This window comes from Mustelus asterias, chromosome 11 (genome assembly GCF_964213995.1).
Source record: "Mustelus asterias chromosome 11, sMusAst1.hap1.1, whole genome shotgun sequence".
NCBI lineage: Eukaryota > Metazoa > Chordata > Chondrichthyes > Carcharhiniformes > Triakidae > Mustelus > Mustelus asterias.
This window is the reverse complement of record NC_135811.1, coordinates 110,791,003-110,817,644: the sequence shown is the minus strand read 5'-3', so window position 1 is coordinate 110,817,644 and position 26,642 is coordinate 110,791,003. Positions and strand designations below refer to the sequence as shown.

Below are 26,642 nucleotides of genomic sequence, written 5' to 3'. Positions count from 1 at the left end.
CACCATCTGAGGAAAAAGGCTCTCACTATCCACCCTATCTAATCCTCTGATCATCTTGTATGCCTCTATTAAGTCACCTCTTAACCTTCTTCTCTCTAACGAAAACAACCTCAATTCCCTCAGCCTTTCCTCATAAGACCTTCCCACCATACCAGGCAACATCCTGGTAAATCTCCTCTGCACCCTTTCCAATGCTTCCACATCCTTCCTATAATGTGGTGACCAGAACTGTGCGCAATACTCCAAATGCGGCCGCACCAGAGTTTTGTACAGCTGCAGCATGACCTCCTGGCTCCGAAACTCAATCTCTTTACCAATAAAAGCTAACACTCCGTACGCCTTCTTAACAACCCTATCAACCTGGGTGCCAACCTTCAGGGATCTATGCACATGGACACTGAGATCTCTCTGTTCATCCACACTACCAAGTATCTTACCATTAGCCCTGTACTCTGTAATCCTGTTACTCCTTCCAAAGTGAATCAGCTCACACTTTTCCGCATTGAACTCCATTTACCATCTCTCAGCTCAGCTCTGCAGCTTATCCATGTCCCTCTGTAACCTGAAACAACCTTCCGCACTGTCCACAACTCCACCGACTTTAGTGTCAGCCGCAAATTTACTAACCCATCCTTCTACGCCCTCATCCAGGTCATTTATAAAAATGACAAACAGCAGTGGCCCCAAAACAGATCCTTGCGGTACACCACTAGTAACTGAACTCCAGGATGAATATTTCCCATCAACCACCACCCTCTGTCTTCTTACAGTATCTTCTGCAATAGCTTACCGTGGGGAACCTTATCAAATGCTTTACTGAAATCCATATACACAACATCAACTGCTTTACCCTCATCCACCTCTTTGGTCACCTTCTCAAAGAATTCAATAAGATTTGTGAGGCATGACCTACCCTTCACAAAACCGTGTTGTAAAATCAGTAATGATGAACGGGAGGAATTATCTAAACCACCTCCTGATTTGGGGGGGGGGATTCAGACTTTTGTATCTTTTCCCCGACGGAAGAATGTGAAAGAGAGTATGTTCGGGGGGAATGGGGTCTTTGATTATCCTGGCTGCTTTTCTGAGGCAGTGGGAAGTGTAGACAGAGAGAATGGGAGGCTGGTATGGACCGAGCTTCGTTCACGACCCTTTGTGGTTTGTTGCAGTCTTGGACAGAGCAGGAGCCATACCAAGCTGTGATACAATCAGAAAGAATGCTTCCTATGGTGCATCTGTAGAAGTTGGTGAGAGTCGTAGCAGATAGCCAAATTTCCTTAGTCTTCTGAGAAAGTAGAGGCGTTGGTGGTCTTTCTTAGTTATAGCGTCAGTGCGGAGAGACCAGGACAGGCTGTTGGTGATCTGGTCACCGAGAAACCGCAAGCTCTCGACCATTTTCACTTCATCCCCATTGATGCAAACAGGGCATGTCCTCCACTACGCTTCCTGAAGTCGGTAACTATCTCCTTCGTGTTGTTAACATTGAGGGAGAGATTATTGTTGTCTCACCAGTTCACCAGATTCCCTACCTCCTTCCTGTACTCCGTCTCGTCATTGTTTGAGATCCGATCCACTACGGTGGTGTCATCAGCAAACTTGAAAGTCGAGTTGGAGGGGAATTTGGCCACAGTCAAAGGTGTATAAGGAGTATAGTAGGGGGCTGAGGACATGTTGAGGTATTGTTATTTGATGTTTTAATTTATTTTAAAATGTTGATCTTGGAATTGTTGAGGATGATCATGGAGCAGGTGCCGTTGCCTATTCTTACTGATCCCATCGCAGAGGGAGAAGGAATTGCGGACAGTCGTTCAGTTATTGACAGACTAACCCCCTCTTTGCTGTGCCAGGTTATAACTTGACTGACGGACACTGGCACTCGGTCCAGCTGTTGGCACGAATGGACTCTGTTGTTGTTGTCATTGATGAGAGGGAGGATTCGCCCATACGGATAAACCACGCTTTACGGGTGCAGACCGGAGATCAGTATTACTTTGGAAGTGAGTGTCAATTCATTTGGTCAATTTCTTTACTCGGGTGTTTTCTGTTAAAGTTTAAGTAATATTGGCAGCACGTAATGCCAGGCAATGACCATTTCCAATTAGGGAGGATCTAACCCCCTTCGCTTGACGGTGGCACAGTGGTTAGCACTGCTGCCTCACAGTGCCAGCATGCCAGGTTAAGTTCTGGCCTTGGGTCACTGTCTGTGTGGAGTCTGCACATTCTCCATGTGTCTGCGTGGGTTTCCTCCGGGTGCTCCGGTTTCCTCCCATGGTTCAAAGATGTGCAGGTTAGGCTGTGCTAAATTGCTCCTTAGTGTCAGGGGATTAGCAGGGTAAGTATGTGGGACACACAGGGATCGAGACTGGATGGGACTGTTGTCAGTGCAGGTTCGATGGGCCGAATGGCCTCCTCCTGCACTGTAGGGATTCTGTGATAGGGGAATAGGCAGACACTTCTACGGACACAAATAAGACTCCAGGATGGTAAATTGCTTCCCTGGTTGCAAGGGTCAAGGATGTCTTGGAGTGGCTGCAGGGCATTCTGGAGGGGGAGGGTGAGCAGCCAGCTGTCATGGTGCATATAGGCACCAACGATATAGGTAAAAATGGGATGAGTTCCTACAAGCTGAATTTAGGGAGTTAGGAGTTAAACTAAAAAGTAGGATCTCAAAAGTAGTAATCTCAGGATTGCTCCCAGTGCCACGTGCTAGCCAGAGTAGGAAAGTCAGGATAGCTAAGATGAATATGTGGCTTGAGAGATGGTGCAAGAGGGAGGGATTCAAATTCCTGGGACATTGGAACCAGTTCTGGAGGAGGTGGGACCAGTACAAATTGGACAGCCTGCACCTGGGCTGAACTGGAACCAATGTCCTAGGGGGAGTGATTGCTAGTGCTGTTGGGGAGGGTTTAAACTAATGTGGCAGGGGGAAGGGAACCGATGCAGGAAGTCAGAGGGAAGTAAAGTGGGGACAGAAACAAAAGGCATTGAGGGGAAAAGTGAAAGGCAGAGAAACCAAAGACAAAAATTAAAAAGGGCCAGAGTACAGAGACTGTGGAGAGCTCAATGACTGGGTCCAGTAAGGCTCAGAGAAATGAAACACAGAGAGAGTGTACAAAACATGATGGGACAGATGGTCTGAGAAAGCAGAGTAAGAAGTTTAACAACACCAGGTTAAAGTCCAACAGGTTTATTTGGTAGCAAAAGCCACACAAGCTTTCGGAGCTCTAAGCCCCTTCTTCAGGTGAGTGGGAATTCTGTTCACAAACAGAGCATATAAAGACACAACCTCAATTTACATGAATAATGGTTGGAATGCGAATACTTACAACTAATCAAGTCTTTAAGAAATAAAACAATGTGAGTGGAGAGAGCATCAAGACAGGCTAAAAAGATGTGTATTGTCTCCAGACAAGACAGCCAGTGAAACTCTGCAGGTCTAGGCAACTGTGGGGGTTACAAATAGTGTGACATGAACCCAATATCCCGGTTGAGGCCGTCCTTGTGTGTGCAGAAATTGGCTATCAGTTTCTGCTCAGCGACTCTGCGCTGTCGTGTGTCGCGAAGGCCGCCTTGGAGAACGCTTACCCGAATATCAGAGGCTGAATGCCCGTGACCGCTGAAGTGCTCCCCAACAGGAAGAGAACAGTCTTGCCTGGTGATTGTCGAGCGGTGTTCATTCATCCGTTGTCGAAGCGTCTGCATAGTTTCCCCAATGTACCATGCCTCGGGACATCCTTTCTTGCAGCGTATCAGGTAGACAACGTTGGCCGAATTGCAAGAGTATGTACCGTGTACCTGGTGGATTGTGTTCTCACGTGAGATGATGGCATCTGTGTCGATGATCCGGCATGTCTTGCAGAGGTTGCTGTGGCAGGGTTGTGGGGTGTCATGGTCACTGTTCTCCTGAAGGCTGGGTAGTTTGCTGCGGACAATGGTCTGTTTGAGGTTGTGCGGTTGTTTGAAGGCAAGAAGTGGGGGTGTGGGGATGGCCTTGGCAAGATGTTCGTCTTCATCAATGACATGTTGAAGGCTCCGGAGGAGATGTCGTAGCTTCTCCGCTCCGGGGAAGTACTGGACAACGAAGGGTACTCTGTCCACTGTGTCCCGTGTTTGTCTTCTGAGGAGGTCGGTGCGGTTTTTCGCTGTGGCGCGTTGGAACTGTTGATCAATGAGTCGAGCGCCATATCCTGTTCTTATGAGGGCATCTTTCAGCGTCTGGAGGTGTCTGTTGCGATCCTCCTCATCCGAGCAGATCTTGTGTATACGGAGAGCTTGTCCGTAGGGGATGGCTTCTTTAACGTGTTTAGGGTGGAAGCTGGAGAAGTGGAGCATCGTGAGGTTATCCATGGGCTTGCGGTACAGTGAGGTGCTGAGGTGACCGTCCTTAATGGAGATGCGTGTGTCCAAGAATGCAACCGATTCCGGAGAGTAGTCTATGGTGAGTCTGATGGTGGGATGGAACTTGTTGATGTCATCATATAGTTGTTTCAGTGATTGTTCACCATGAGTCCAAAGGAAGAAAATGTCATCGATGTATCTAGTGTATAGCATCGGTTGAAGGTCCCGTGCGGTGAAGAAGTCTTGTTCGAACCTGTGCATGAAGATGTTGGCATATTGAGGTGCGAATTTGGTCCCCATGGCTGTTCCGTGTGTCTGGATGAAGAACTGGTTGTTGAAGGTGAAGATATTGTGATCCAGGATGAAGCGGATGAGATGTAAAATTGCATCTGGAAACTGGCAGTTGTTGGCGCTGAGCACTGAGGCTGTTGCAGCAATGCCATCATCATGGGGGATGCTGGTGTAGAGTGCCGAGACATCCATTGTGACGAGGAGCGCTCCTGGTTCAACTGCTCCATGTGTGCCGAGTTTCTGTAGGAAGTCCGTCGTGTCACGACAAAAGCTGGGGGTTCTTTGTACAATGGGTTTCAGGATGCCCTCGACATAGCCGGAGAGATAACCAAATAAACCTGTTGGACTTTAACCTGGTGTTGTTAAATTTCTTACTGTGTTTACCCCAGTCCAACACCGGTATCTCCACATCTTGAGAAAGCAGGGCAGAGAGAAAGAGAAGTCTAGATTAAACTGCATTTATTTCAATGCAAGTGGCCTGATGGACAAGGCAGATGGACTCAGGGCATGGATGGGTACATGGGACTGGGATATTATAGCAATTACTGAAACATGGCTAAGGGGGGGGCAGGACTGGCAGCTCAATGTTCCAGGGTACAGATGCTGTAGGAAAGATAGAACAGGAGGTAAGAGAGGAGGGGGAGTTGCGGTTTTGATTAAGGAGAACATCACGGCAGTACTGCGAGGGGATATATCCGAGAGTTTGCCCACTGAGTCTATATGGGTAGAACTGAAAAATTAAGAAGGGAGAAATCATTTTGACAGGATTGTACTTCAGGCCCCCAAATAGTCCGCGGGAAATTGAGGAGCAAATATGTGAGGAGATTACAGTTAGCTCCAAGAAAAATAGGTGTTCCTTCATCCTTCACTCACCTGATGAAGGAGCGGCGCGCGAAGGTTCGTGATTCCAAATAAACCTGTTGGACTTTAACCTGGTCCTGTGAGACTTCTTACTGTGCCCACCCCAGTCCAACGCCAATATCTCACATCATGACTACCATAGACCCTGCAAACCGTGCGGTTCAAAGTGGAGAGGACCTCCAAGAAGATCGCACATATTAACTTAAGTTTATTTATTAGTCTCAAGTAAGGCTTACATTAACACTGCAATGAAGTTACTGTGAAATTCTCCTAGTTGTCACACTCCGGCGCCCTCTGGTCTTAGATACCTCATGATGTGGAGATGCCGGCATTGGACTGGGGTGAACACAGTAAGAAGTCTCACAACACCAGTTGGACTTTAACCTGGTGTTGTGAGACTTCTTACTTGGATACCTCTGCAAGGGAAAAAGATTCTTAAAATCTGTCCTATCTATGCCTCTCACAAGAGTTCCCTGTTTACCTCTCCCTCCTTTCTTGAATATCATTGTTATATTTTCTGCCCTCCAATCCTTTGGAACATTCCAGAATTTAGATAATGTTATGATATCTACAGTCAGAACCCTGGAGTGCAGATTGTCTGGTCCTGGGAGTTGTTGAGTTAATTTCTCCATTCCCTTTTCTAATAATTATTTTAAGTCCCTCACATATTAGGCCTTTGATTTTCCCATTATTTTAGTATTATTTGTGGCTTCTACAAAGAAGGCAGACACAAAGGGGGCGATTTTCCCATCCCGCTGCAGTGGGCTAGGAGATTCAAGCAGCGCCCAGCCTGATAACGTCTCCCAGCGCCGGATTTCCGGTGGGGTCAACTCCGCACCAGAAATCGGCGGGGAAATGAGCACTTCCCTATATTTTAAATATCATTAGCGGACTTTCGGGGAGTTGGTGGCCCGACCCCAATGGAGCGAAGTGGGGGGAGGGTGCAATTGGGGCCGGGACGGGTGCCAGGGTGGTGGTGCCCTGGGGCATTGGCACCTTGGCAATGCCAGCCTGTGCCCCGTGGCACTGCCCAAGGGGCAAAGTGTTAATGCCCAGGTGGCACCTTGGCACTGCCCATCGGGCATCAGGCCGTGCCAAGGTGGCGGGTCCAATGAGGGTGCTGGAGGCAGGCACGGTGGGGCAATCGATGCGGGTGGGGGGTCCCATTGCTACTCTGCAGACAGGACCGGTGGGGGAGGGAAGGAGGCCAGCGATCAGTCCTGGCCATTGGGGTGATGGGGGAGTCAGGACTGCATGGGGAGCAGGAGATTGGGGCTGCGGGGAGGAGAAGGTGGGGTGGGCGAGGCTGGGCCAGACATGCATGGGGGTCCAGCGATCGGGCCGTGGAGGCGCTGAGAGCTGGCATTGCGGGGGTCATGGCCAACAATTGGGAGGCCATCAGTGGGGAGCCACTGTGCATGCGCCAATATCAGCACTGACAGATCAGCACATGCGCAGTGGCCCACTCAGCATTATGCTGCCGGCCTCTCCAGGGGAATAGACCCTGCCCACTGAATTCTGGAGTGAATCCCGCTATTGCACTCTGCACTGCACAGAGTGTGGGAGAATCATTTTAAAACTCCCGCTGAAAAAACCAGCGTGATTTACTCCAATTTTCACACAAATTCAACACTTAGAGTTTCTTTGGGAGAATCCCACCCAAAATATACGTTTAATGTCCTGCTTTTTATCGATTCTCCAGTATAATTTCTCCTTTCTCAGGAACCCACATTTACTTTCACTGTTGTATTTTCTTTTTTGCGTACATTTATATTTATCTTTTAATCTTGTTCCCTTTTCTGCTTCTTTATCAATATTTTGGCCATTCCTTGCTGGTGTTTTGTGACTTGCTACTCTCTTAGGCAATATTAAAATCCACTTGTTTTAATCTAATGCTAACCTCTTTGCATTGCCCTGGATGGTTCTTGGAGTTTTTACTTCTCAATGGAATATATATTTTTTGAGAATTATTGGTCTTTCTTTCAATATTTGCCACTGTCATCCGACTGCCACACCTTTTAAACTGATTTCCCAATCTACATTAGCGAACTCACCCTTATTTAGCTTCAATACTCGAGTTTCAGACTGAGTACGTCATTCTTAAACACAAAGTGAAATGCTTCATATGATGATTCTTCCTCATTGGAGATTACTAATTAACCCTGTCCCATTACACAAATATCTAAAATAGACACTTATAATGTTCCATTTACTCTGTCCCATCATTTCAGAATTTTAAATACTCTATCTGAAATTTCCCTGTCTGACAAAAGTAGTCCCAATTTTCTAAATCTGCCTTTGTATTTCAAAAAGGAAGCTTCTGTCTGAGCGAATCTGTGCTGTTCCCTCTCGCAGACATCACTTTCTCTCTCCTCACTTTTTATTCTTCTTAATCTCTTATTCGGCTGAATGTTATCATCATTATTTAGGCTTCAGAATGTCCTCTTTATTTTAATTTCTTGCGAACACTATTATTTATCTATCGAATTGATGATTCTAATCACAGCCGTTTGTATTCTGCTTTTCAAACGAGGCTTTTGTTGACAATTGAACCTTTTCTCTGTCTTTGTGTACACGAACACACACCATCACTTTCTACCCTGAACATGCACAGGCTGCCCCTCCAGTGTCAGGAACTTGGGTTGCTTTTCCAACATGAGTGTGTTCCACGGCTGCATGCAGCGAATCCATGTGGACAATTATCTTGTGGATCTGGACCTCGTAAAACGACGGACACTCGGGAGATATGCAGAAATGCTGTTTAACACATGTGGGATAACGGACAGGTAGGTGAATCATACATTTGCAAATCAATTAAAATAGGAAAACAACAAATAAGGTCAGTGACCTTTGCCCTGAATAAACAGTGACTCTGTACAGTTATACAGTGAGTGATCCTTACCCTGCTGAATAAACAGTGACTCTGTACAGTTATACAGTGAGTGATCCTTACCCTGCTGAATAAACAGTGACTCTGTACAGTTATACAGTGAGTGATCCTTACCCTGCTGAATAAACAGTGACTCTGTACAGTTACACAGTGAGTGATCCTTACCCTGCTGAATAAACAGTGACTCTGTACAGTTACACAGTGAGTGATCCTTACCCTGCTGAATAAACAGTGACTCTGTACAGTTACACAGTGAGTGATCCTTACCCTGAATAAACAGTGAATCTGTACAGTTATGATGTGGAGATGCCGGTGTTGGACTGGGGTAAACACAGTAAGAGTTTTAACAACACCAGGGGATAGAATATAAAAGCAGGGATATCTTGCTGCATCTGTACAGGGCATTGGTGAGGCTGCAGCTGGAATACTGTGTGCAGTATTGGTCCCCTTATTTGCGGAAGGATATATTGGCCTTGGAGGGAGTGCAGAGAAGGTTCACCAGGTTGATACCGGAGATGAGGGGTGTTGATTATGAGGAGAGACTGAGCAGATTGGGTTTGTACTCGTTGGAATTTAGAAGGCTGAGGGAGGATCTTATAGAAACCTATAAGATAATGAAGGGGCTGGATAGGGTAGATGTGGAGAGATTCTTTCCACTTAGAAAGGAAGTTAGAACTAGAGGGCACAGCCTCAAAATAAAGGAGGGACAGTTTAGGACAGAGTTGAGGAGGAACTTCTTCTCTCAGAGGGTGGTGAATCTCTGGAATTCTCTGCCCACTGAAGTGGTGGAGGCTACCTCGTTGAATATGTTTAAATCACGGATAGATGGATTCCTGATCGGTAAGGGAATTAGGGGTTAAAGGGATCAGGCGGGTAAGTGGAACTGATCCACTTCAGATCAGCCATGATCTTATTGAATGGCGGGGTAGGCTCGAGGTGCGAGATGGCCTACTCCTGCTCCTATTTCTTATGTTCTTATGTAAGTCCAACAGGTTTATTTGGTAGCAAATGCCATTTACACAGCCATTACACAGTTACACAGTGAGTGGCCCTTACCCTAAAAATCAACAAAGAAAATTACAGCACAGGAACAGGCCTTTCGGCCCTCCAAGTCTGCACCGACCATGCTGCCCCGACTGAACTAAAACCCCCTACACTTCCAGGGACCGTATCCCTCTATTCCCATCTCATTCATGTACTTGTCAAGACGCCCCTCAAAAGTCACTACTGTATCTGCTTCCACTACCTCCCCCGGCAACGAGTTCCAGGCACCCACCACTCTCTGTGTAAAAAATCTGCCTCGTACATCTCTTTTAAAACTTGCCCCTCGCACCTTAAACCTATGCCCCCTAGTAATTGACTCTTCCACCCTGGGAAAAAGCTTCTGACTATCCACTCTGTCCATGCCTCTCATAATCTTGTAGACTTCTATCAGGTTTCCCCTCAACCTCCGTCGTTCCAGTGAGAACAAACCAAGTTTTTCCAACCTCTCCTCGTAGCTAATGTCCTCCATGCCAGGCAACATCCTGGTAAATCTTTTCTGTACCCTCTCCAAAGCCTCCACATTCTTCTGGTAGTGTGGCGACCAGAATTGAACACTATATTCCAAGTGCGGCCTAACTAAGGTTCTATAAAGCGGCAGCATGACTTGCCAATTTTTAAACTCAATACCCCGGCCAATGAAGGCAAGCATGCCGTATGCCTTCTTGACTACCTTCTCCACCTGCTTTGCCACTTTCAGTGACCTGTGTACCTGTACACCCAGATCCCTTTGCCTATCAATACTCCAAAGGGTTCTGCCATTTACTGTATATTTCCTATCTGTATTAGACCTTCCAAAATGCATAACCTCACATTTGTCCGGATTAAACTCCATCTGCCATCTCTCCGCCCAAGTCCCCAACTAATCTATAACCTGCTGTATCCTCTGATGGTCCTCATCGCTATCCGCAAATCCAACAACCTTTGTGTCGTCCGCAAACTTACTAATCAATCCAGTTACATTTTCCTCCAAATCATTTATATATATTATAAACAGCAAAGGTCCCAGCACTGATCCCTGAGGAACACCACACATCATGAACGCCACTTGTCACAGCCCTCCATTCAGAAACGCACCCTTCCACTGCTACCCTCTGTCTTCTTTGACCAAGCCAGTTTTGTATCCACCTTGCCAGCTCACCTCTGATCCCATGCGACTTCACCTTCTGCACCAGTCTGCCATGAGGGACCTTGTCAAAGGCCTTATTGAAGTCCATATAGACAACATCCACTGCCCTACCCTCATCAATCATCTTCGACACTTCCTCGAAAAACTCGATCAAGTTCGTGAGACACGACCTCCCCTTCACAAAACCATGTTGCCTTTCACGAATACGTCCACTTATTTCCAAGTGGGAATAAATCCTGTCTCAAAGAATTCTCTCCAATAATTTCCCTACCACTGATGTACAAAGAACAAAGAACAATACAGCACAGGAACAGGCCCTTCGGCCCTCCAAGCCCGTGCCACTCCCTGGTCCAAACTAGACCATTCTTTTGTACCCCTCCATTCCCACTCCGTTCATATGGCTGTCTAGATAAGTCTTAAATGTTCCCAGTGTGCCCGCCTCCACCACCTTGCCTGGCAGCGCATTCCAGGGCCCCACCACCCTCTGTGTCAAATATGTCCTTCTGATATCTGTGTTAAACCTCCCCCCCTTCACCTTGAACCTATGACCCCTCGTGAACGTCACCACCGACCTGGGGAAAAGCTTCCCACTGTTCACCCTATCTATGCCTTTCATAATTTTATACACCTCTATTAAGTCTTCTCTCATCCTCCGTCTTTCCAGGGAGAACAACCCCAGTTTACCCAATCTCTCCTCATAACTAAGCCCCTCCATACCAGGCAACATCCTGGTAAACCTCCTCTGTACTCTCTCCAAAGCCTCCACGTCCTTCTGGTACTGTGGCGACCAGAACTGGACGCAGTATTCCAAATGCGGCCGAACCAACGTTCTATACAACTGCAACATCAGACCCCAACTTTTATACTCTATGCCCCGTCCTATAAAGGCAAGCATGCCATATGCCTTCTTCACTACCTTCTCCACCTGAGACGTCACCTTCAAGGATCTGTGGACTTGCACACCCAGGTCCCTCTGCGTATCTACACCCTTTATGGGACTGCCATTTATCGTAGAGCTCCTCCCTACATTATTTCTACCAAAATGCATCACTTCGCATTTATCAGGATTGAACTCCATCTGCCATTTCTTTGCCCAAATTTCCAGCCTATCTATATCCTTCTGTAGCTTCTGACAATGCTCCTCATTATCTGCAAGTCCTGCCAATTTTGTGTCGTCCGCAAACTTACTGATCACCCCAGTTACACCTTCTTCCAGATTGTTTATATAAATCACAAACAGCAGAGATCCCAATACAAAGCCCTGCGGAACACCACTAGTCACAGGCCTCCAGCCGGAAAAAGACCCTTCCACTACCACCCTCTGTCTTCTGTGATCAAGCCAGTTCTCCACCCATCTAGCCATTTATCCCATGAAATCCAACCTTTTTCACCAGCCTACCATGAGGGACTTTGTCAAACGCTTTACTAAAGTCCATATAGACGACATCCACTGCCCTTCCCTCGTCAACCATTCTGGTCACTTCTTCAAAAAACTCCACCAGGTTAGTGAGGCATGACCTCCCTCTCACAAAACCATGCTGACTATCGTTTAATGAGTTTATTCCTTTCTAAATGCGCATACATCCTATCTCTAAGAATCTTCTCCAACAACTTCCCCACCACAGACGTCAAGCTCACCGGCCGACAATTACCCGGGTTATCCTTCCTACCCTTCTTAAATAACGGGACCACATTAGCTATCCTCCAATCCTCTGGGACCTCACCTGCGTCCAGTGACGAGACAAAGATTTGCGTCAGAGGCGCAGCGATTTCATCTCTCGTCTCCCTGAGCAGCCTTGGATAGATTCCATCAGGCCCTGGGGATTTGTCAGTCTTTATATTCTCTAACAAACCTAACACTTCCTCCCTGGTAATGGAGATTTTCTCCAACGGTTCAACACTCCCCTCCGAGACACTCCCAGTCAACACATCCCTCTCCAGGCTCACCGGCCTGTAATTACCTGGATTATTCTTGCTACCCCTCTTAAACAAAGGAACAACATTGTTGTTCACAAACTTGTGTTCACAAACAGGGCATATAAAGATACAGACAATGTGAGTGGAGAGAGGGCCAAGCACAGGTTAAAGAGGTGTGTAACTGTCCTGACTGGAGACAATACACATCTCTTTAACCTGTGCTTGGCCCTCTCTCCACTCACACTGTCTGTACCTTTAAGACTTGATTACCTGTAAAGACTCACATTCCAACCATTATCTTGTAAATTGAGCTTGTGTCTTTATATGCCCTGTTTGTGAACACAACTCCTCACTCACCTGATGAAGGAGCTTGAGATTCCGATAGCTACTGCTGCCAAATAAACCTGTTGGACTTTAACCTGGTGTTGTGAGACTTCTTACTGTGCTTACGCCAGTCCAACGCCGGCATCTCCCCATCTGTACAGTTACACAGTGAGTGACCCGTACCCTGCTGAATAAACCGTGACTCTGTATAATTACACACTGAGTGACCCTTACCCTGAATAAACAGTGACTCTGTACAGTTACACGGTGAGTGATCCTTATCCTGAATAAACAGTGACTCTGTACAGTTACACAGTGAGTGATCCTTACTCTAAATAAACAGTGACTCTGTACAGTGACAGTGAGTGATCCTTACCCTGCTGATTAAACAGTGACTCTATACAGTTACACGGTGAGTGATCCTTACCCTGAATAAACAGTGACTCTGTACAGTGACTCAGTGAGTGATCCTTACCCTGAATAAACAGTGACTCTGTACAGTTACACAGTGAGTGATCCTTACCCTGCTGAATAAACAGTGACTTTGTACAGTTACACAATGAGTGATCCTTATCCTGAATAAACAGTGACTCTGTACAGTTACGCAGTGAGTGATCCTTATCCTGAATAAACAGTGACTCTGTACAGTTACACAGTGTGTGCATCTTACCCTGCTGAATAAACAGTGACTCTGTACAGTTACACAGTGAGTGATCCTTACCCTGCTGAATAAACACTGCCTCTGTACAGTTACACAGTGAGTGATCCTTACCCTGAATAAACAGTGACTCTGTACAGTTACACAGTGAGTGATCCTTATCCTGAATAAACAGTGACTCTGTACAGTTACACAGTGAGTGATCCTTACCCTGAATAAACAGTGACTCTGTACAGTTACACAGTGAGTGATCCTTACCCTGAATAAACAGTGACTCTGTACAGTTACACAGTGAGTGATCCTTATCCTGAATAAACAGTGACTCTGTACAGTGACACAGTGAGTGATCCTTACCCTGAATAAACAGTGACTCTGTACAGTTACACAGTGAGTGATCCTTATCCTGAATAAACACTGCCTCTGTACAGTTACACAGTGAGTGATCCTTACCCTGAATAAACAGTGACTCTGTACAGTTACACAGTGAGTGATCCTTACCCTGCTGAATAAACAGTGACTCTGTACAGTTACACAGTGAGTGATCCTTACCCTGCTGAATAAACAGAGACTTTGTACAGTTACACAGTGAGTGATCCTTACCCTGAATAAACAGCGACTCTGTACGTTTACACAGTGAGTGATCTTTACACTGCTGACTAAACAGTGACTTTGCTTATACAGCTTTCTGTATTGAAATTCAGCTTTTGGCAGTGAACTGATTATTTTGTGTTATTTGCTGTCTTAATGAGGTTGTTTTTTGTTTCCATTATTGGCAGATGCACCCCAAATTTATGTGAACATGGAGGAATCTGTCTGCAGACGTCAGAGAATTTTGTCTGTGATTGTGAAAGGACGGGATATAAAGGACCAACCTGTCATAACTGTGAGTAATAGTATATAAACTGATCTGTGGTAGGAGCTGTATTGTGGGGACAGTGTAGATGGAGCTTTACTCTGTATCTAACCCCGTGCTGTACCTATCCTGGGAGTGTTTGATGGAGGACAGTGTAGAGGGAGCTTCACTCTGTATCATACCCGTGCTGTACCTGTCCTGGGAGTGTTTGATGGGGACAGTGTAGAGGGAGCTTTACTCTATATCGAATCCCATGTTGTTCCTGTCCTGGGAGTGTTTGATGGGGACGATGTAGAGGGAGCTTTACTCTGTATCTAATCCTTGCTGTACCTGTCCTGGGAGTGTTTGATGGGGACAGTGTAGAGGGAGCTTTATTCTGTATCTAACCCCGTGCTGTACCTGTCCTGGGAGTGTTTGATGGGGACAGTGTAGAGGGAGCTTTACTCTGTATCGAACCGCGTATTGTACCTGTCCTGGGAGTGTTTGATGGGGGACAATGTAGAGGGAGCTTTACTCTGTATCTAACCCCGTGCTGTACCTGTCCTGGGAGTGTTTGATGGGGGACAATGTAGAGGGAGCTTTACTCTGTATCTAACCCCGTGCTGTACCTGTCCTGGGAGTGTTTGATGGGGACAGTGTAGAGGGAGCTTTACTCTGTATCTAACCCCGTGCTGTACCTGTCCTGGGAGTGTTTGATGGGGACAGTGTAGAGGGAGCTTTACTCTGTATCTAACCCCGTGCTGTACCTGTCCTGGGAGTGTTTGATGGGGACAGTGTAGAGGGAGCGTTACTCTGTATCTAACCCCGTGCTGTACCTGTCCTGGGAGTGTCTGATTTTTCTGAGTGTTTTTTCCAGATGAATAAGCAGAACTTTTCCCAATTTCCCATAATCCTTATTGGAAAGTATGACCCTGTGGGTGGGAGTGGTGGCAATGCGATTGTTGTGGTTACGCCTGGGGTGAGTGTGTGATTCTGTCTTTTTCACCTCTTCATATCACTCTAACCGCCCAATTCATTCTTCCTTCCTCCACCTTCATTCCCCCTTTCCCTCTCATTTTTTCAATCCATTTCAAGCCCTCTATCCAGAGTCATGTGATGGATATAGAAAGCTGGGTGTTAGAACTTCTGGAAACTACACCATTGACCCTGATGGGAGTGGTCCATCCAGACCCTTCACTGTTCACTGCACAATGACAGGTATTTACTTAATTTCTTCAGTACCTAAATGGGACAGACTTCAAACCGATCTAGCAACTCAAGACTGGGCCTCCAGGAGGCGCTGTGGGCCATCAGCAGCAGCAGAATTGTACTCCAGCACAATCTGCAACCTCATGGCCCGGCACATCCCCCACTCAACCATTACCATCAAACCAGGGGATCAACCCTGGTTCAATGGAGAGTGCAGGAGGGCATGCTGGGAGCAACACAAGGCATACCTAAAACTGAGGCGTCACCCTGGTGAAGCTACAACACAGGACTATTTGCATGCCAAACGGCAAAAACAGCAAGTGATAGACAGAGCTAAGCGATCCCACAACCAACAGATCAGATCTAAGCTCTGCAGTCCTTCCACATCCAGTAGTGAATTATGGTGGAAAATTAAACAACTCACTGGAGGCTCCACAAATATCCCCATCCTCAATGATGGAGGAGCCCAGCACATCAGTGCGAAAGATAAGGCTGAAGAATTCACAGCAATCTTCAGCCAGAAGTGCCGAGTGGATGATCCAGCTCGGCCTCCTCCAGTGGTCCCCAGAATCTCAGATGCCAGTCTCCAGTCAATTCAATTCACTCCACGTGAGGAGTATAGAGAAAATAGGAATTAACTTAAACGTGGAATTAGGAGGGCTAAAAGGGGCCATGAAATATCTTTAGCAAATAAGGTCAAGGAGAATCCCAAGGCTTTTTATGTATATATTAGGAGCAAGAGGGTAGCAAGAGAAAGATCGACACACTCAAGGACAATGGAGGGAAGTTATGCGTGGAGCCACAGGAAGTCAGTGATATCTTTAATGAGTACTTTGTATCGGTATTCACCAAGGAGAAGGACATGACAGATGTTGAGGTCAGGGATGAGTGTGTGACTGCTCTAGACAATGTCAATATATCGAAGGAGGAAGTGTTGGGTATCCTAAATTGCTTTAAGATAGACAAGTCCCCGGGGCCAGATGGTATCTAGCCCAGGTTACTGCAGGAGGCAAGGGGAGAAATATCTGGGGCCTTAACATATCTTCACATCCTCTTTGACCACAGGCGAGGTTCCAGAGGACTGGAGAATAACCAATGTTGTTCCTTTGTTTAAGAAAGGAAGCAGCAGTAATACAGGAAATTATAGGCCAGTGAGCTTGACATCAGTGGTGGGGAAGCTTTTGGAGAAGATACTGAGGGACAGGATATATGCACATTTGGAGGAAAATAGACTAGTTAGTGACAGGCAGCATGGTTTTGTACAAGGAAGATCATGTCTCACCAACTTAATTGAATTTTTTGAAGAGGTGACGAGAAAAATTGAGAGGGAAGGGCTGTGGATGTGGTTTATATGGACTTTAGTAAGGTGTCCGACAAGGCTCCACATGGCAGACTGGTACAAAAACTAAAATCACATGGGATTCAGGGTGGGCTGGCTAGATGGATACAGAACTGGCTTGGTTATAGAAGGTAGAGAGTAGCGGTGGAAGGGTGTTTTTCAGAATGGAGATCTGTAGCTAGTGGTGTTCCACAGGGATCAGTGCTGGGACCTCTGTTGTTTGTAGTATATATAAATGATCTGGAGGAAAACGTGGGTGGTCTGATTAGTAAGTTTGCGGGTGATACGAAGATTGGTGGAGTTGCTGATAGTGCCGGGGATTGTCAGAGGATACAACAGGATATCGATAGATTTGAGACTTCAGCACAGAAATGGCAGATGGAGTTTAATCCGGACAAATGCGAGGTGATGCATTTTGGGGAATCAAATTTAGGTGTGAGTTAATACTGTAAATGGCAGAACCCTTAGGAATATTAACATACAGAGGGATCTGGGCATGCAGGTCCACTGTTCCCTAAAATTGGCAACACAGGTAGCCAAGGTGATTAAGAAGGCATATGGCATGCTTGTTTTCATTGGCTAGGGTATTGAGTACAAAAGTTGGCAAATCATATTGCAGCTATATAAAACCTTGGTTAGGCTGCATTTGGAGTATTGTGTGCAGCACAATACAGTGTGTCACCACACCAGAAGGACATGGAAGCTTTGGAGAGAGTCTGCTGCTGCATTAAGGGGTAGGGGGGGTCTGTTGTGGATTGCAGCTGGAGTGTGGGGTATTGATTGGTCAGTGGATTACGGAGGGGGTATTGGATAATGGGGTATTCAATGGGGGCAGTTGTTGCTTGGGGCACGCAGGTGGATTTGGGGAATGGGTGATGGGGGGTGGGTAGATGAGTGTTATCAGATTGGGGAAGTGGGAGGTGCTAGTTTGGATTGGGTGGGTGGTTCGGGAAGATGGTGCTGGACAGAGTGGGGTTAGGGGAGGTGCGAGATCAGGCAGTTGATTGGCAGGAGGCTGCTGGTTTGGGAGGGTCCAGTGGTGTTGGTGCCAGATGGAGGTGATAAGCCCGGAACTCACTCAGCGACTTTCTGTCAATAGAGCACAAAGCTTGGACTGTGGTTTATCATCTGCAACAACAAGAAACCAAAGTGACAGGTTCGACTTTGGAAAAACCTTTCGTTGGTCAGATCCAATATTACAATAACACAGAGGAGGAGATCTCTGCCATCACTCTAGCAGCTGAGTATTGTGAACAGAGTATTTCCTTCTCCTGCTACAAGTCTCGGCTCCTGAACAGTCCAGGTGAGTCAATCCACTCGAGCGGAATGCAGCTTGTGTCAAACCAAAACTTCCTGAGAATCTATTGGTGGCGAAAGATAAGTTAATCACTTTTAAATCGGTCCTTCGTCTGATACCAAATGAATCCATTGGCATGGCAACAAATTCACACACAGACAGTGGCCTGTCTGTAGCACTGTCCCTCTGGGATACCTCTGCCTGTCCCTCTAGGGTATCTCTGCCTGTCCCTCTAGGGTACCTCTGCCTGTCCCTCTCAGGTGTCTCTGCCTGTCCCTCTAGGGTATCTCTGCCTGTCCCTCTAGGGTACCTCTGCCTGTCCCTCTCGGGTGTCTCTGCCTGTCCCTCTCGGGTGTCTCTGCCTGTCCCTCTCGGGTGTCTCTGCCTCTCCCTCTAGGGTGTCTCTGCCTCTCCCTCTAGGGTGTCTCTGCCTGTCCCTCTCGGGTGTCTCTGCCTCTCCCTCTAGGGTGTCTCTGCCTGTCCCTCTCGGGTGTCTCTGCCTGTCCCTCTCGGGTGTCTCTGCCTGTCCCTCTCGGGTGTCTCTGCCTCTCCCTCTAGGGTGTCTCTGCCTCTCCCTCTAGGGTGTCTCTGCCTGTCCCTCTCGGGTGTCTCTGCCTCTCCCTCTAGGGTGTCTCTGCCTGTCCCTCTCGGGTGTCTCTGCCTCTCCCTCTAGGGTGTCTCTGCCTTTCCCTCTAGGGTGTCTCTGCCTTTCCCTCTAGGGTGTCTCTGCCTCTCCCTCTAGGGTGTCTCTGCCTGTCCCTCTAGGGTGTCTCTGCCTGTCCCTCTAGGGTGTCTCTGCCTGGCCCTCTAGGGTGTCTCTGCCTGTCCCTCTCGGGTGTCTCTGCCTCTCCCTCTAGGGTGTCTCTGCCTGTCCCTCTCGGGTGTCTCTGCCTCTCCCTCTAGGGTGTCTCTGCCTCTCCCTCTAGGGTGTCTCTGCCTGTCCCTCTAGGGTGTCTCTGCCTGTCCCTCTAGGGTGTCTCTGCCTGTCTCTGTGATTTCTCCTCTTAGCTGGGCTGCCTTTCTCCTGGTGGCTGGGTCGTGGATCTGAGAAACATTTCTACTGGGGAGGTGCGAGTCCCGGGAGTCAGAGATGTGCCTGTGGGATGGAGAGAACCTGTACTGACCCAAAGTATTACTGCAACTGTGATGCAGACTACAGGCTGTGGTGAGTCTAGCTGTGTGATTCCTGTCACTGTAAAAGGGAGAAACATCCTGTCTATTTGTTCTGTATATTAAAGGACATCTTGTGTTCCAATCCAGCCCGCCCTATCTCTCTCTTTATGAGACTAATCCCAATGCATTCCATAGGAAATCTGACCGAGGGTTGTTGAAGTACAGGGAGGATCTGCCGGTTACGAAAGTTGTTGTTGGTGACACACACCGTTCGGGTTCAGAGGCCCGGTTTAATGTGGGCCTTTTGCGTTGCTATGGAGATGGTGAGTGTCCTTGGGCCAGACTGTTTAATGGGAAGTCGGGGTAGACATGGGCAGTCGGCGCTCGATCTTAAAGTGAGGGCAGGAATTAAATCTGGAAATCTGAAATAAAACAACAAAGAACAAAGAAAATTACAGCACAGGAACAGGCCCTTCAGCCCTCCAAGCCTGCACCGACCATGCTGCCCAACTGAACAAAAACCCCCCAGCCTTCCAGGGACCACATCCCTCTATTCCCATCCTATTCATGTATTTGTCAAGACGCCCCTTAAATATCACTAGCATATCTGCTAGAAATAGAAAATTCTGGAAATATTCAACAGGTCTGACAGCGTCTGTGGAAAGAGAAGCTGAGTTAATGTTCCAGAACAATGTCCTTTCAGCCGAAAGGTTGCTGGGGGGGGGGGGATGGTGGGGTGGTATCACTGGCCCCCGGGAGGGGAGCCTGAGGGTGGGCTGGGAGATGCTGTTGTTGGGGTCTGGAGGTGGGAGGGCTTGGGGGAAGGGAAGCAGTGTCAATGGCCCCGAGGAGAGGGCGTGAAGGGGGTAATGTGGGGTTGGGATGTGCTGGAGAAGCTGGTGTCATGTTACGGTGGGAATTTAATTGAAATGATGTTTGCTGGGCCAACATTGAAGCGTTTGTTTGAATTTCACAGGGGGGTCCTGGAACACGGCCTCATTTGTTCACGGGAACTATCTGACATTCCCGAGCTTCAACCCCGGCCCAAGTGTTGACATTTCACTATATTTTAAAACGACATCTTCCTCTGGTGTCTTCCTGGAGAATTCCGGTTACAGAAACTTTATCCGGCTGGAATTGAAATGTGAGTTTCATTATTTGCAATTATGGATGCAGCAAAATTAAAATTAAAATAAAAATATATTGGAACAAGGGAATCATCGCAAAGTGAGGAATTATTCAAATAACAAATTAGATAACAGAGAAAATGCTGAAGAGATAGCAATATAAACCTGGAGCAAAGAGAACATCTCACCTCCTGGTGCCCCCCGCCGTCTCCTCTCTCTTTCCCCCCCCTTTCCCCAGTGTGTGACCACCTGACCCTGGTGTTGAGTAAGTGACGTTTTGACCCTCGCCCTGATGTTTTGTAGCAGAGAAGGTGGTTTCGTTTTCCTTCGATGTGGGTGATGGTCCTGAGGAGCTGCAGACAGAATCTGCGACCTTGCTCAACGATGACGCCTGGCACTTCGTGGAAGCTGAGATCAACGTCAAGTTTGCCCGTTTGCGACTGGATGAGTTGCCATGGCGACAGAGAGAGGCGCCACCACAGAGCTACGTATCACTGAAGCTCGAAAAGCCACTGTTTGTCGGTAAGTTTCAAATTCCTCAACTCTGCTTCTAGTGAAGCACAAAAATTAACAACAAGTGAGGATCAGAGTCCAGTCTGAGACTTCCAGTGAAAATTGCAATTGTAACTCTTAGTGTGGGAAAGAGAAGGTGGGGGTGGATTGGCAGGTCTTTATATTCCTGAACTGTGGAACTGGCTGGATTTCTGGGATGGAAGATCATAGACTCATACAGCGCAGAAGGGGCCTTTCGGCCCATCAAGTACTGCAAGCCTAGATGATGTGCTGAGTCTACACCGACACATTAGAAAGACCTGAACTCTCACCTAATCCCATCTGCCAGCACTTGGCCCATAGCCCTGAATGTTATGATGTGCCAAGTACTCATGCAGATTATCTTTAAACAATGTGACGCATTCTGTCTCTACCACCCTCCCAGGCAGCGCATTCCAGACTATCACCACCCTCTGGGTAAAAAAGCTTTTCCTCATATCCTCCCTAAACCTCCTGCCCCTCACCTTGACCCTATGTTCCCTCGTGACTGACCCTTCAACTAAGGGGAACAGCTGCTCCTTATCCACTCTGTCCATGTCTCTCATAATCTTGTACACCTCGATCAGGTCACCCCTCAGTCTTCTCTGCTCCAACAAAAACAACCCAAGTCTATCCAATCTCTCTTCGTAACTTAAATGTTCCATCCCAGGCAGCATCCTGGTGAATCTCCTCTGCACCCCCTCCAGTGCAATCACATCCTTCCGATAATGTGGCAACCAGAACTGCACACAGTGCTCTGGCTGTGACCTCACCAAAGTTCTATACAACTCCAACATGACTTCCCTGCTTTGGTAGTCTATGCCTTAGTTGATAAAAGCAAGTGTCCCATATACCTTTTTCACCATCGGACTAACATGTCCTTCCGCTTTCAGAGATCTGTGAACAAACACACCAAGATCCCTTTGTTCCACAGAACTTCCTGGTGTCTGACCATTCATTGAGTGCTCTCTTGTCAAATTACTCCTTCCAAAGTGCATCACCTCACTTTTCAGGGTTAAATTCCATCTGCCACTTATCTGCCCATTTGACCATTCCATCTATATCTTGTAGCCCAAGAGAGTCCGCCTCACTGTTAACCACCCGGCCAATCTTAGTGTCATCCACTAATCCTAACCCCCACAGTCATGTATGTTGTTTATATAAATGATGAATAATAGGGGCCGAACACAGATCCCTGTGGAATGCCACTGGACACTGGCTTCCAGTCACTAACGCAGCCTTCTGTCATCACCATCTGTCTCCTACAAGTGAGCCAATTTTGAAACCGTTTTATCAAATTATCCTATATCCCATGTGAATTTACAAGTCTTCCATGTGGGACCTTGTCAAAGACTTTGATGAAATCCAGATAAACTATATCGACTGCACTACCCTCATCTACACACCTGGTCACCTCCTCAAAAAGTTCAATCAAATTTGTTCGGCAGATAATCCCAGGAATACTAGAATTCCGCTATCGAGCAGCCAGTCAGAATCGGAAAGTTACAGGGTGGAGATTCAGTTAGATGTCACTGTGCTGAGATCTGCCATGCCGCCATCCATCTCAAACGTTTCATGCTTGTTAAAGTAAAAGCAAAATACTGCAGATGCTGCAATCTGAAACCAAAAGAGAAAATGCTGGAAAATCTCAGCAGGTCTGGCAGCATCTGTAATGAGAGAAAAGAGCTGACGTTTCGAGTCCAGATGACCCTTTGTCAAAGCTAAAAGGCATAGAAAGTGGGAGATATTTATACCGTAGGGTGAGGGAATGAAAGATGAGTCATAGCCACAGAAACCAGGGGAAAGGCTGCTAATGGCAGTCCATAGAGAGAATAGAGGGTGTGAATGGCCAAACGGCAGAGAGGCTAAAATCAGAGGGTAAACTGTGACAGATGAAGATGTGGAGTGGCGGGGTGGATGGGGCAGAGGTAAAATTTTAGAAAAGGGTAAGTGAAGGGGGATAAGGTAAGGGGAGACAGTGGGGGGGGGGGGGGGGGGGGGGGGGGTGAAGAAAAATGAAGAAAGACCATAAAGAAATAAAAGGTAGAGAACAGTAAAAAATTAAATGAATGAAAACAAAGGGGTGGAGGTGGGGTCGAGCTAATCATCTGAAGTTGTTGAATTTGATGTTGAGACCGGAAGGCTGTAAAGTGCCCAGCCAGAAGATGAGATGCTGTTCCTCCAGTTTGTGTTGAGCTTCACTGGAACATTGCAGCAGGGCCAAGGACAGACATGTGGGCATGGGAGCAGGATCGTGTGTTAAAATGGCAGCAACCGGAAGGTCAGGGTCCTGATTGCGCACAGACTGAAGGTGCTCAACAAAGCAATCACCCAGTCTACGCTTGGTCTCTCCGATATAGAGGAGACCACATTGGGAGCAGCGAATGCAATAGACCAAATTGAAAGAGGTGCAAGTGAAACGCTGCTTAACCTGGAATGAGTGTGTTGGACCTTGGATGGGAAGCATAGAAGAGGTAAAGGGACAGGTGTTACACCTTCTGTGATTGCATGGGAAGGTGCCGGGGGTGACAGGAGAGGTGTTGGGTATAGTGGAGTGGACTAGGTTTCAATTTGGTCTATTGCATTTGCTGCTCCCAATGTGGTCTCCTCTATATCGGAGAGACCAGGTGTAGACTGGGTGATCGCTTTGCTGAGCACCTTCGGTCTGTGCGCAATCAGGACCCTGACCTTCCGGCTGCTGCCATTTTAACACACGATCCTGCTCCCGTGCCCACATGCCTGTCCTTGGCCTGCTGCAATGTTCCAGTGAAGCTCAACGCAAACTGGAGGAACAGCATCTCATCTCCTGGCTCGGCACTTCACAGCCTTCCGGTCTCAACATCGAATTCAACAACTGCAGACGATTCGCTCTACCCCACCTCCACCCCCTTTGCTTTCATTCTATTTTATTTAATTTTTTACTGTTCTCTATCTTTTATTTCTTTATGGTCTTTCTTCAATTTTCTTCCTCCCCCCTCCCCCCACTCATTCCCCCTACTTCATCCCCCTTCCCTTACCTTTTCTCCCCCTTTCTCCCCCTTTCCTAAATTTTACCTCTGTACCATCCATTGCCCCCTCCCCCTTCCCAACATCTCCATCTGTCACAGCTTACAGCTTCTCTGCCATTTGGCCATTCACGCCCTTTATTCTCTCTATGGACTGCCATTAGCAGCCTTTCCCCTGGTTTCTGTGGCTATGACTCATCTTTCATTCCCTCACCCTGCAGTATAAATATCTCCCACTTTCTATCCCTTTTAGCTTTGACAAAGCGTCATCTGGACTCGAAACGTCAGCTCTTTTCTCTCCTTACAGATGCTGCCAGACCTGCTGAGATTTTCCAGCATTTTCTCTTTTGGTTTTGTGCTTGCTTCTTACTCGTTGCTATATTATTTGATTTTTGTTGTTGTTTGGGTGGTGCACAGGATCTGAGGTGGCCTGAACTGTGGTTACAGTTCTGTCTCTGAGAAGAGCTGTGTGTATCGCTCACGGTCCAGATGTGCTGATATTGCTGCCCCTCTGGCTGAAGCTGTTGGTGTTTTGTGTGACAGGAGCAGCTGAGTACAGGCTGGATGCATTCTTTGGCTGTCTCCGTGGGCTGAGAATGAATGGAGAAATCCTGAATCTGGAACGTGAAGCCAATTTAACGGAGGGAGTGAACGCAGGCTGTGTGGGACAGTGCAACACTTCTGAGGTGCTGTGTCAGAACGGAGGGAGGTGTGTCGAGAGGTACAGCACGTACACATGTGACTGCAATTCCAGTGCATTTGATGGCCCATTCTGCAATAAAGGTACCAGCTCCTCAACAGGCCCGGGTTTACCCAGTGGCAGGCCCGGGTTATCCTGTAACCAGTATATTTTGCTAGTTTCTCTTCTATCGGCTCCTTTACCCTCTTGTCTCTGATACCCATCTCCTACTCTCTCAACCCTATTCACACTAAAATTCTGACCACCCACCTTCCCATCCTGGCCCTCATCTTGCTGATATTCTCTCTCCTCACGGACTATTTGCCCCTCTTTCAAATTTGCTAATATTTTTTTCCTCAAAAAAGTTTGACTTCCCAGTCCGTGCAAACACCATCCCCAATGCCAATCCCCTACATTTACTGCAATACAACAGTGATTACACTTTATTTAAGGCATTGTGAGTAAGGTTCGCTCCCCACCATTGTCCAGCTGGGTGGGAATGCTCTCAGCTGGTTCCATTCTTATTGATCAAATCATATCCAAAGAATCAGATGTAAATGGCTTCTCTTCCCAATACAGCACCTCTGGTGTCCCTGGGAATCTATCCTTGGCCCCTCCTCTTTCTCATCTACATGCTGCCTCTTGGCATCATTACCTGAAACATGTTAGTTTTCAGATGATTCCAACTTTACCTTGCCAACACCTCCATCTACCTCTCCACTGTCTCTTAAATTTATTAAACTGTTTGTCTAACATCCTGTACGAGATAAACAGAACTTTCATAGGAATGTAGCAACAGGAATTACCTACTGAACCCCTTCAATGAGATTCAGTGAGATCATTGGCTGATCTGCAACCTAACGTTGCCCCCTTGTCATACCCCCTAATATCTGTTCGTAACAAATCGATCAATCTTAAAATGAACAACTGATCAAGCATCGGTTACTGGGCGGAAGAGAGTTCCAAAATTCTACCAGCCTTTTTGTTGAAGTTGTCCCAATGTTACTCATGCAAAGTTTGACTCGAGTTCTAAAGCTATCCTCCCTAGTCCTCAGCTTCACTTAACTCTTCGAATCCAGTATCATTCTGGTAAATCGACTCTGGACTCTGTTGAAAGCCAGTATATGCTTCCGAAGAGGAAGTGTCAGAACTGCTCACAGTGTTCCAGGTGCGGTCTAACCAGGTCCATGTACAGCAGAAGCATGACTTTACTCCTTTGTATTCTGGACCTCTCAGTATCAAAGCCAGCATTCTATTAGCTTTTGGGATTTTTTTTGTACCCGTTCAGGTTGGCCCCTGAAATGAAAGGATTGTCTAATGGCGAGAGGCTGAATGGACTGGGTCAATAATCCTGGAGTTTAAAAGAATGAAAGATGATCTGATTGAAATATTTAAGATTATGAATGGACAGATCACCAGTGGGATGTTTCCCCAGACAAGGGGAACAAAGAGCCACGGTTTCAGGATAAAGAACCAATCATTTACCACTGAGATGAGGAGAAATTACTTTGCTCAAAGGGTTGTGAATCTTTGGCATTCTGTATCCCAAACGGTTGTGGATGTTCCATCGCTGAATACTTTTAAGACTGGAAGAGACGGATTTTTGGTGTTGCAATTAGTGGATATGGAGAGAGGGCGGGAAAATGTAGCTGATGACCAGATCAGCTCTGATTGTACTGAATGGCGGGGCAGCCTCGACGGGCAAATGGCCCACTCCTGCTCCTATTTCTTGTGTTCTTGTGAGCATCATAGAATGGTTATAGTACAGGAGACCATTCAGCCTTAGAGCTTGCCCCATCTCTCTACGAAAGCAATTTAACTAGTCTCTGTCAGTCTCTCTGTCTCTCGACTATTTCTGCTGGTTGGTGAGTTGAGGACTCTGGGGAAATAAGAACCAAAGCTTTCAGGAGTAACATTGGGAACCATTTCAACAAAAAGGGTGGAAGATGTTTGGAACTCTCTTCCATCTGGAAACTAATGCTTGATCAATTGGTCATTTATCCCTTGGCTGTACAAGTTTTTTCCAATCAGTTGGTTATCTGATTCCTTTGAAAACCACCC

At 47.0% G+C, this 26,642-nt stretch overlaps 1 protein-coding gene across 4 annotated transcripts in view; it reads left to right on the top strand.

The window, feature by feature from the left end:
- Positions 1–26,642, top strand: part of cntnap1 (contactin associated protein 1) — an 80,764-nt gene that overhangs the window by 20,263 nt on the left and 33,859 nt on the right. Inside the window, exons 9-18 of one of the 4 annotated variants that reach the window (XM_078224289.1) lie at positions 1,848–1,997; positions 8,105–8,276; positions 14,226–14,332; positions 15,377–15,499; positions 17,929–18,132; positions 19,135–19,291; positions 19,435–19,562; positions 20,216–20,383; positions 20,670–20,888; positions 24,446–24,685. In XM_078224289.1, coding sequence (XP_078080415.1) covers positions 1,848–1,997; positions 8,105–8,276; positions 14,226–14,332; positions 15,377–15,499; positions 17,929–18,132; positions 19,135–19,291; positions 19,435–19,562; positions 20,216–20,383; positions 20,670–20,888; positions 24,446–24,685 — 1,668 coding nt within the window. The remainder of the gene's footprint in view (positions 1–1,847; positions 1,998–8,104; positions 8,277–14,225; positions 14,333–15,376; positions 15,500–17,928; positions 18,133–19,134; positions 19,292–19,434; positions 19,563–20,215; positions 20,384–20,669; positions 20,889–24,445; positions 24,686–26,642) is intronic. The other 3 variants (XM_078224290.1, XM_078224294.1, XM_078224291.1) reach the window with 3 other exon arrangements.